The sequence below is a fragment of the Capricornis sumatraensis genome, chromosome 3, assembly GCF_032405125.1.
Source record: "Capricornis sumatraensis isolate serow.1 chromosome 3, serow.2, whole genome shotgun sequence".
In the NCBI taxonomy this organism is placed as follows: Eukaryota; Metazoa; Chordata; class Mammalia; order Artiodactyla; family Bovidae; genus Capricornis; species Capricornis sumatraensis.
In genome coordinates, this window is record NC_091071.1 from 164,970,212 (window position 1) to 164,981,813 (window position 11,602).

Sequence of the window (11,602 nt, forward strand, 5' to 3'; positions counted from 1 at the left end):
GCCAACCAGAGCCACCGTACTCAGATCCACCCTCTTCCAGGTGATTGGCCGTGGGGTGGGGGGGTCCTCTCCGGGCAGTTCATCCCACTTGGTCCTGGGGGCGTGGCTTCTGACACAAGGCATGGAACGGCTTTGTTCCAGTCACCAGGTCATTTCTTCCCTGGCTCTTGGCTGAGGTGGTTCTTGGAAGGCTGTCCCACCTGCTCCTTGACATGGCTTTCAGGGAAGGACCCAGGTGAGTGGGGACGCTGCTAGTGTCTGGGGGAAGATGGGGCATGACAACTGTCCTGAGAGGAGTCCAGTCTGGTAGCCGAAACAGTCGAGGAGGCACCAAGGCTGACCCGCTGAGAACGAGCTGAGCCCTAGAGGTCCTCGGGGGAAAGTGGCTGGAGGGGCATCGCCGTGGGGTATAGATGGTCAAGGGCATGAATGGGGCGGTGGGGGAAGACAGCATCCTGGGAGATCTCGTATCCTGTGAAGAGTCTGGTGACTCCTGCTGCCCTTGGCTCTGACCCCATGGTGAACAGAGAACAGACTGGGGCGCACATTCCACTGAAACGGAGCTCTCTCTTCCCACTGGGAGTGGCCGTCCAGGCCTGCAAAGGCATTCCCACTCAGGAACGAACTGACCTTTAACCACCTGAAAGCGAGAAGGGTTCAGGAGTCAGTGCGAGGCGGCCTCGAGAGGGCCTTCTGCAGGTGGGAGCTGGCTGGGGGATCCTTTTAAATCTGAGCAAGGAACTGGGAACAGTGGGTCAGGCAGATGCCTCTGTGGACTAGGGTTCCCAGGCCGGCACATGGGAGGAGGGATTGGCAGGGCCTGGTGGGTGCTCGTTGAAGGCCTAGGTGTCAGAACCCTCCCAGGACTGACGGTTAGAGCCCACCTGGACCACCTGGGGATGGCTCTGCCTGGCTGCCCTGGATGGAGGGACTGGCTAGGAGCATGGGATGGCAGAGAAGGCTCTGCTCCAGCATCTCCTGCCCTTGCCCACCCACCCCCTGGTGTCCCTCCAGGGGGCAGTCTCGTTTCCAAGAGCAACTGTAAAATAGCTCCATAATGTTTATATTGATTACATATTGAAAGGATATATTGGATTAAATTATTAAAACTTCAGTTCTTTCCACTCTCTTAACATGGCTACTATTATTAGAAAAATTTAATTTATATTCCTGGCTCACACTATATTTCTATTGGGTAATGCTGTTCCAGATTTTCTCCTACATCTTTATAAAAGAACAGAGATGTACACATCTGTGTACATTTTATAAAAGAACACAGATGCACAGGTCCATGGGTACGGGAGCCTTCCCCTCACAGAAGTGAGGTCGGCTTCTATGCACAGTTCTGTTACTTCCTCTTCCACTGAGTCCCTTAGGCCCTCTTTTCCAGACAGCACGTATCCACCGACCTCATCCTTTTCAACGGCCAGGCTGCTCTCCATTGCATGGGGATGCATTACTCATTCATCCTCCTCTCCACGGACCAACACTGGGGTGGTTTATCTCCATCTGCTTTTTCCAGCAATGCTAGGAGAACCACCTTGGCCTGCCGGCTGTGCAGTCTCGTTTCCAGAAGGGGAAAGTTGGGTCTGGTGTGAGTGTGTGAAATGATTTTGTAGGCTCTCTAGGCAGGACTGAGAGAGGTGGACTTCACCTTGCAGTCACTTTTAAGGCTTAAAACTGCTTGCTCTTTCTAAATGGCTCTGTATTTTTCCTTCATTAAAAGAAGCAATAAAAGCATATTAGAGACAAGTGGAAGGAAAAATAAAGGAAAAAACCCTCCCATAACCTATTGCACAGATACTTCTTCCTTTCAGTCCTCTGGTGCATGTTTTGATTACTAGACCTGTAATCACAGTGCCCATAAATTTTAGATCTTGCTTTTTCCAATGAAGGTTTTCGTGTAAGATCTTTCCATGTGACTACAGAATCTTCATAAAAAGTTTACTTCACTGGACACTGGGGCCTTTTCCAGTTGTATCTGAGCAGCCCGCGCAATGCCTTCTCCACGGGTGCTCTCCAGCCCTTGTTCAACCAAGCTCAAGTCTCCCTACGTAAAAGAAACACACACGCCTCCATCAGCCCCAATCCCTCAACCTCTTCAGTTCCAGTCCTGTCTCTTTCCTTTTACCGTCAGACTTCTGGGAAGAGCCACCTGCCCCGCCCTCCATTTCCTCCTCTGCTCACTCAGCCCCCTGCCCGCCCCCAGCTGTGTCCTTGGTGCTGGGCCCTGGCTCTCCTCCCTGGCTCTCTCCCTCTTCCACAGCATCCTTGCCCTCCGGGGGAATCCCAGAACTCTGTCCTGAGGCTGCCTGCCTGCCTTCTGGGCTCCTTAACGCCTACCAGACTAGTAGACTTCATCTCCTTTGCTAGCCCCCCAGTCCTGCCCACCCTACCTCCACAGCCATTCATCACCTACTCCTCCCAACCCACTGCCAACACTGACCTGTCTTCCTGCCTCCATGCCCCCTGCCTCCCACTCCATGTCCAGGCTGGAGTATTTCTCAAATAAAAGTCTGGCTGCACCACTTTTTGAAGGGAAAACCCTGAAAAGGGCTCCCCAGGGCTTCAAGATGAAGTCCAAACCCCTTACCCTAGACTGTGGGTCCTGGGTGATCTGGTTCTGGCTTAACCCCAGCCTCACTTCTCATCACTCCCCACCCACACTCCACCCACCCCTGTGGAGGAGCTACCAGTTCCACATGCTTTCTAAGCTCTCTCTTACTTCCTCACTTCTACACATTGCTGTTTCTTTTTCACGGACCTCCCTTTCCCCTCCACTGCCTTCTCTGCCTGGATAACTTCTAATCCTTCCGGTCCTAGCTTAAAGGGCACCTCCTCCAGGAAGCTTCCGTGACTTCCTCCCCATCAGGCTCAGGTGCCATCCACTAGTTTGCCCTTAATGCTCTCTTGTATTTACACTAATCACAGCCTTTGCTATGCTGTTCCATTCCTCTCTTTGCCATCTGTCCTCTGACCCCATTCCCCTCTTTCTGACCCTGCTCCTGGAAGACAAAGTCAGTGTCTCGCTCACCTCTGAATCCTTGCCCTAGCACAGTGCTCAGTCCTGAGCTTGTGACCACTAAGCGTAGGCTGAATGCATGAATGAGCAGAAACTAGTGAACATCTTGATGCATAAACTTTTCCCATGCTGAAGATGGTCTCCTTTGAACAGGTTCCCAGAAGTTGCAGTGATTGGATTAAAGGGGATGACTGCTGAAAGTTTCAATTCCCACAGCTAAGGAGCTTTCCACAAAAGCTGTAGTGATTTACATCCCACCGGCAGGTTTAAGAGTGCTTATCTCGCTGTATTCTCACAGCGTGGCTATTTTCATTTCTTTTTAAAAAAGTGCTCATTTTATAGGTAAAACATCTCGCCTGGTTCTAATCTGTAGGTCTTTGATTACTAGTGAGGGTGAACATCTTTCCATATGTTTGCCTACTAAATGCATTTCCCCTTTGAGGATTTCCCTCATGCAATGTGGACACAGTTATGGCAGCTGGCATTTTATGAGCTGACTCTGGGGGCTGTTTGGGGGAGGGGGAACTGGGAGCAGGGAGGTCCTGGTGGGGATGAGCCGGCAAGGTCACTGTGGGGGTTGGGGGGATAGGTGCAGCAGAGAAGTGGGAGATCAAGGAGGCAAAGCCAACACACCCTGAGGACTCGCAACAGACAGTGGGCAAGGCAGAGGGAGGGCTCAGTGCACCCAGGTTTGGCCAACTGAACAGAAGCATGCATCCAACGGAGATGCACGGGTGAGTGTGTACATACACAACTGCAAGGGGCCTCTCTGGTCTATTTACTGGATACACCTGCTGAGGAACAGTGACATGGGGCAGCAGGAAAGGCAGGGGCATGATCAGGGTCTGATCAGGCTGCCTTCTTGGAAGAGACCAGAGGAGGCAGATTTTGGAAGGACTTTATAGGGCAGGGAGGGGAGCTGCGAGTCTGTGCTGAGAACAATAGTATGAATGATAATCAACAATAGCTAAAGCTTATTGAGCTGTTACTATGCGCAAGGCCTTGTTCTAATCACTTAGCAAGCATGAGCTCAGTAGCCACCGCAGACCTCTAAGGTAGGTATTCTTATGAAGTACATGTCTAGATGAGGAGGCTCAAGTGTAGAGGCCCAGAATCTTGCCCGAGGTCAGAGAGCTAAGAAGTGGTGGCCTGGGATTCAAACCTGGGGGTCTAGCTCCAGTGGCCAGGCTCCTCCCCACAGGGGTTCAGTCTGTCTAGAGACACTGGAACCCAGCAGGGATGAGAAGAGCTGGAGGAGACCTCCTCACCCCCTGCCGAGGAGCTTATCAAAATTCTCAACTTTCAGAGCCCTTCTAGAAAACAAGCAACTACGGACAAATTGCAAAGTCCACCTCCTTGGAGCCAGCAATGGGGTTGCTGAGCTCTGCTGGAGGGACCCCACTCCATGACTGGAGCCGCCACAGACACACAGTCCCCTGACTGCAGCCCGCCCTCTAGGAAGCCCAGCAACTCATCCCTAAGCCCCAGATGCTCTCAACTCCCAGCCACAAGCTTCCCTGCATCCCCTCGCAGACTCTTCCCTGTCCAAGTTCAATCCGACCCAGGCAAAGCACCCTAATGTTACTATCCTCCATATCTGCTGCTTGGAAAAAGCAAAAAAAAATTACAAATCTACATACTCATCAGAAATGACCTGGTTAGGCAAAGGATGCCGTCCCAATCAAAGGCATATTAAGCAGCTGGAAAAGAGGGTGAGGAAGCACTTCAAGAATGCAGATGGACATAATGGTCCATGGAAAATGCAAGGTGGAGAACAGCTTATCCCTGAGAGACCATTTGTGGGGGGGAAAGCCAAGGAAGGGATGGGGGGAAGGAGAAAGAATTTGCTACCGTATTTATATTTGCCTGTCTATGCATAGACTAGGCCCCTGCAGAGGGGACTGGGTGGCTAAGAACAGGAGAGACTGCACTATCTACCCTCCTCTGTGCCTTACAATGTCTGTGCCAAATGACAGAATAATATATTCATATTAACATTAAATCACATCATTTTTCATATATAAATGTATATTGTGTGTGTATGTAAATATATATATATATATAAATGAGTTGTTGATGCCCCTTCCAGCTCAGTTGATAAAGAATCCGCCTGCAATGTAGGAGACCCCTGTTCAATTCCTGGGTCAGGAAGATGCACTGGAGAAGGGATAGGCTACCCGTTCCAGTATTCTTGGGCTTCCCTTGTGGCTCAGCTGGTAAAGAATCCACCCACAATGCGGGAGACCTGGGTTTGATCCCTGGGTTGGAAAGATTCCCTGGAGAAAAGAAAAGGAAAATACTCCAGTATTCTGGCCTGGAGAATTCCATGGACTGTATAGTCCATGGGGTCGCAAAGAGTCGGACACGACTGAGCGACTTTCACTTTCATTCACTTTCACTCCCCACCTCCCAGGGCCTGGAAGAAAATCTTCTGGCAGCTGATCCTACTTGCACTTGGCATCTTAGGGCTGCTCCGGTTCGGGCTTCCTGTACTCAGGTATAACCCCTTCCCCAGCCCTTGCAATGGGACCAGCAGGAGCAGGGTCCAAGTGGCCCTTTCCAAGTGCCCCCCCAAGGGATGGGGAGTGGCAGCTGTCACGGCTGCACAAGCATCCTCAGGGGCTCCCCCTCCTTGTAAGTAGCAAAGAGAGAGGGCTCCTGAGCAGGCTGGCGCCCCCCTCACTACTGCTCCCACCCCACAGGCATCTGGAAGTCCTCATCCCTATGGGTGTCTGCCCTCTGGCCAGAACGCCCCTGCTGAGAGACAACTTCACGGGTCCCCTGGATCCTGGGTGAGAAGCCACCACCTCTCCCACTCTGAGAACACCCCCACACCCTACCAAGCTCTGCCCCAGTGTCCCTGTCCTCCTCGCATCCCCAACCCTGGCAGGGCTAGGCACTCCACCCAGGGACCCCCTCAGGTAGCACGTCTCCCACTACTCTGCTGGGTCTGGGATAGAGATTTCTAGGGGCAGGGCCTGGGGGGTCCCGAGGGCCCAGGACTAGGAGGGGTGGCAGTGAGCGTTCACCCAGCAGGTGAATGGACAAACCTGTCTCTCCCTCCCTGCCCCGGCCAGGGCCCGGCCTGAAGTCCTAACCTGTACTTCCTGGGGGGCTCCCATTATTTGGGATGGCACCTTTGACCCAGACGTGGCCCAGCAAGAGGCTGTGCAGCGGAACCTCACCGTGGGTCTGACTGTCTTTGCTGTAGGCAGGTAAGGCCTGGGGAGGGAAATGGTGCCATCCTAGCAGGAAGAAGTGGGGGTGCATGTGATGTAGCGAGTGGGGCACCCCATTATCCTGGGCCATAGGATGCCAAGGAGAAGCAGAGTTAGCACCCCTTGTCCCAGACCCCCATGGCGAGGGCAGACCCCTCCTCCCTGGACACCAACACCATGGAGTCCACCCGGCACAGGCAGCCAGGAGCTCAGAATCACAACCGAGAAGGAATCTGCCCAGGGTCTGGGGCAGATCCATCTGGAGGCCTTGGGTTTTTGGTGAGAAAATGGTCTTTTCAGGTGAGACTTGTGAGAGGAGATGACAACGACTGGGAAAACAGAGGGGCTGGCCCGGCGGCAGAAGGGCCCATGGCCAGTGGCTCAGGCACAGCACGCAACAAGGGGAAGCAGGAGGTTGGCCAAGCAATTCTGATGGCAGGAGAGGGACTGGGGAGCTGAGGGCTTTCGCAAGGGAGCGAATGTGGGCTGGGTAAAGGGATGTGAAGAAAGGCAGATGCTGAGAATGGCAGGGTCAGCAGACCAGAGGACTCTGAGGAAGGGCTGTTGGGGGTGGTGTCACAGGACATGGGCTGGAAGGATGGGGGCTCCCAGAGTGGGACATGCGAAGGCTGCAGCTTTGGTGGGGGGCCCAGACTGATGATAACCAAGTCGAGAGAGAGGCCATGGGGGCAGCTGACTGACTGGGGAGGGGACAGAATCAGGACAGGAGGCCAATCGAGGATATGAGGGGCCCCCAGGTATGGAGAAGGAGCCCCGAGTGGTAGGTGGAGAAGAAATCTCAGGGCACTGACTTTTTTATCTCCCCATTAAGGACAGCAGGCTCTCCAAGCTGGTATTCACCTTCCAGTAGTGATGCAAAGTTCTGCCTAAGAGGAGCAATCAGATCCTACAATCTAAGGGCACAGAGAGGTAGAGTTTAAGGCAATCTAAGGAAAAGTTTCTAATAATGGAACAGGCTGCTTTGGGAAGGCAGTGAGAGCTTTGCATCCAGAAAAAGATATGCAAAAGTCTGGGGAAGGAATTCTGTCATCAGACACCCCAGACAACTGCTCAAGTTTCCTCCAAATTTGTCCCCCACACTCTGGAAGGGAGAGAAAGTCAGGAGGGGCCCTGGAAGGCCATGGGGCAAACAGGACAAGGGCTGACCAGGGAGCCAGGCGGGCAGAACTGTGGCCTCTCCAGGACCTTGGTGCCCCCACTTCTGTTCTGGATGCTGAGTAAGGGGTTTCTCCACCAGCCTTCATAACTCAGTTGGTAAAGAATCCGCCTGCAAAGCAGGAGACCCTGGTTCAATTCCTGGGTCGGGAAAATCTGCTGGAGGAGGGATAGGCTACTCACTCCAGTATTCTTGGGTTTCCCTTGTGGCTCAGGTGGTAAAGAATCTGTCTGCCGTGCGGGAGACCTGGGTTCGATCCCTGGGTTGGGAAAATCCCCTGGAGTAAGGGAAAGGCTATCCACTCCAGTATTCTGGCCTGGAGAAAATTCCACGGACTGTATAGTCTATGTGGTTGCAAACAGTCGACACAACTTTACCGATTTTCACTTTCACTTTCACTTTCCACCAGCTTGAGGGACCCAGAGTCTCTGGGACCAGAAGTTTCAGGGTCCTAAGTTCCAAGGTTCTACAAACCCAACATAGGACGCTGAGGCTTCTAAGGTCTCTAACTCCAGCTTCTCCCAGTTCCACCCAGAACAGAGCAAGTGCAGGTAAGGATACAGGCTCTAATGCCAGGCTGGGTTCAAATCTTGGTTTCACACTTATCAACTGTGTGTACACTTGGACAAGTTAATAAAGCTCTTTGTGACTCAGTTTCCTCACCTGAGATAAAGATAATAATGGTGAAGATTAAATGAGATAATGCACGTTACTTTGAAAACTGTCTGCCACACGATTAATGTTCTAAAATATCAGGCATTATTACTATTATTTTATGACCCCAGGATTCCAAGGTGTGTTTATAGAAAGTTACTAGTATTGCAAACATCCCACTTACCTAGGTTTGTGCTTTGTCACCACAAACTCAATGACAGAAGAGAATTCATTATTACCATTGCTCACGGTCTTGTGGCTCAGGAATTCCGACAGGGCTCAGCAGATGGGGCCCCTCCCTGCTCCCAAACGTTTGGGTCCCCACCGGGCCAGTAGCCTGCGGAAAACCAGGGGGCGCTTTTCTCCGTGGCTAGCTCAGGCTCTCACTTCGTGGCAGCCTCAGAGTGCTTAAGCAAAGGGCCAGAGCTCTAAAGAGACAAAGGGAAACGGGCCAGTCCTCCCAAGGACCAGAACAGTGTCCCTTCCTTGGGACTCTACTGACCTACGCGGTCAGCGAGTGCCATGTTCAAGGGCAGGGACACAGAGCCCCTGTGGGCAGGGATGGCAAACAATGGGCAATGATTTTTAATTCACCTCGGACGACTCTGGGGCTGAATAGTTCTGGAGTTCCGGGGCCCGGGGTTGCAGGGTCCCAGGAAGGACATGGGGAGGGCTGGTAAGCCCGAAGACTCCTCGGACTCCGCAGGGCGCAGCGGCCGGGCTGATTTGGCCCGGGCCCGCCCCGCCGGGCAGGTACCTGGAGAAATACCTGGAGCGCTTCCTGGAGACGGCCGAGCAGCACTTCATGGTGGGCCAGCGCGTGGTGTATTACGTGTTCACCGAGCGTCCGGCCGCGGTGCCCCGCGTGCAGCTGGGCCCGGGCCGCCGGCTGCGCGTGGAGCGCGTGGCACGCGAGCGCCGCTGGCAGGACGTGTCCATGGCGCATGCGCGGGCTGCAAGCGGCGCTGGGCGGCCGTCTGGGCCGCGAGGTGGGCTTCGTGCTCTGCATGGACGTGGACCAGCACTTCAGCGGCGCCTTCGGGCCCGAGGCGCTGGCCGAGTCGGTGGCGCAGCTGCACGCCTGGCACTACCGCTGGCCCCGGCGGCTGCTGCCCTTCGAGCGCCACGCGCGCTCGGCCGCCGCGCTGGGCCCCAGGGAGGGCGACTTCTACTACCACGCGGCCGTGTTCGGGGGCAGCGTGGCGGCCTTGCGGCGGCTGACGGCGCACTGCGCGCGGGGCCTGCGGCGGGACCGCGCGCGCGGCCTGGAGGGGCGCTGGCACGACGAGAGCCACCTCAACAAGTTCTTCTGGCTGCACAAGCCCGCCAAGCTGCTGTCGCCCGAGTTCTGCTGGAGCCCCGAGATAGGCCGCTGGGCCGAGATCCGCCGCCCGCGCCTGCTCTGGGCGCCCAAGGAGTATGCTTTGCTGCGTAGCTAGCGGTGCCCTGGGCCCCGGAGGTCCCAGATGCCGGCGGAGCCCCTTCTGGAAGGGATGTGGAGCTGGAGGGGACAGAAAGACTGCATGAAAACCTGCCTGGCTGCGGGGATGGGGGGGCGGGGGATTGGAGGAGGCCTGGCCTTGGGGAAGTGCCTCTCCGAGGCGGGCGGTCCATCCCTTCCCCAACTTTGTACAGCAGCCCAGGCACCACCAGCTGCCTGGAAACCTTTCACTTCTGACCTTATTGAGTTCAGCAGAGGCCCCGCTCCCGAAGAGATGTTTTAGCCCCTTCCTCATAACCCCCACTTAAAAAAAAGAGTGGGACTGAGGCCCAAAAAGGGAACGTAACGGTCTAAGGACCCAGAGCATCTGTGAGTCAGTCAGTGAGGTCAGCAGCTGGAAAGTCAGGACGGGCCCGCAGGCCAAATAGCTGCCGCTGGGCAGGAGCCCCAGATGGAGAAACACAGTGGCATCCGGTTCACCTCCCCCGCTCTCGGTTCACCTCCCCCGCTCTCGGCACGGTTTGTACATATTTAAGCAATACAATAATAAAAGACATTATTCCACGGTGTCCTTGTGGCCCTTTCTCCTGGAGAATCCAAATTCATAAAAATAACATTTCCTCGCCATGGGACCCACGGCTGTTTAGCCATAGTGTCTGGGAGATACATTTCCTTTATCCGTGGCTGCTCTCCAGACTCTTCATCCTCAATAGAGAAAGATGCAGGTTCCGAATGGGAGCATGATGTCATCAGGCCTTCCAGGAAAGGTGGTTCCCTCCGGGAAATAGCTGCAGAGTTGGGGAAGTTATCTGCTGGAAGTCCCTGAGATATTGTCTTAACAGCTGAAAACTAGAGGCCCAGAGAGGGTGGGATTTCTCTCTGGGTCTCCTGAACCATGGCTGTAGTGTTCTCCTAGACCTTCAATTTTTAACAGCCTCCACTGTTTCCAGGTGGGACAACAGTTCTGTAAGCCAACTCTGATGGCTTTTATACACTAACCATTTTTTCACACCATTTTTACAAACATTTTATCAACACAGTTGATGATGATCTACTCTCTCCAAAGCAGTTCCTAGGTCCCAGTGTCTCCTGCCTAAACTAGATTAGCAGAACCCAGGAGGCCTTTTGGACTCTGGGTTAGAGCTAAGAACAGGCCAGGTGTGCCCGAGAACAGGTTATGACTTGATGACTATAAGCTGACATCCCTTCCTCTGGTGGGAGACTGTCCCCCTTACCCTGCAGCATTCACTAAAAGCCACACAGACCGACTCCTCGGCCAGCAGAGACCGGAGTTCGGGCCAGTAAGACCTGGTTAGGAATCAACTCCCTTTCTGACTCTGTGCATGGCTGTGGACTAGATCCTCAACCTTTGTTGAGCCTGTTTTCTCAAATGTAAAGTGGGGATGCCAGTCACCCTCCGTGCAGGTGTAGTGACACTCCAGAAAATAACTTGCCTTCTCCCTCTCCTTGCCTGTCTCTTCTCCAGCAAGTTCAAGGGGTGCAGGGGAGTCAGCAAAGGCCAGCCATTTCATGTTTTAAAGAGGAAGTGATGGCAGGAGTCAGGGGTTTTCTGCAGCTGGGCTGGAGCAGCCTCCTGCAGTGGGCTGAGATCTTTCTGAGGAGGGGGAGGGGTCAAGGAAGCTGCAGGGGAACAGAGTGGATGATCACTTGGCCCAGAGGCCCACCATGGGGGTGGGGCTGTAGAGCCAGGATAAGCTTCTGCAGCTCCTTTAGGATCCCTGTCAATCATTGTTCTCAGCACCCATCCTGCAACCCTCAAGGACCTAATAAGCTCCTGAGAGCTTCCAGGTGAGCCAGTGAAAATCAGACTCCCAGTCCCCCTAGTGTCACTGGTACATGCAAAATCTTCACCTGTCCAGCCATCCCTAGTGCGATGCCAGCTCAGATGTCCAAATTCCCAAAGTTCGACAGCCCTCTGTAATCAGAGTTCACTGATCATAAAGGACATAGATTCATCAAGGATACATCAAATAATAACAACAATTACATTTATTGGGTACTTACTGTGTGCCAGGCACAGTTCTAAGCCTAATATCTATTGATTCATTCAATTCGCATATCCATCCTAT

At 53.8% G+C, this 11,602-nt stretch overlaps 1 protein-coding gene across 1 annotated transcript; it reads left to right on the plus strand.

Annotated features, from left to right (window-relative positions):
- Positions 1-212: 212 nt before the first annotated feature.
- On the plus strand, positions 213-9,510 carry A3GALT2 (alpha 1,3-galactosyltransferase 2). The gene is given in 6 exon segments (XM_068967016.1): positions 213-235; positions 5,436-5,519; positions 5,725-5,814; positions 6,100-6,237; positions 8,825-9,010; positions 9,012-9,510. Coding segments are annotated over 6 exon segments (1,020 nt in total).
- The last annotated feature ends 2,092 nt before the right edge of the window (positions 9,511-11,602 follow it).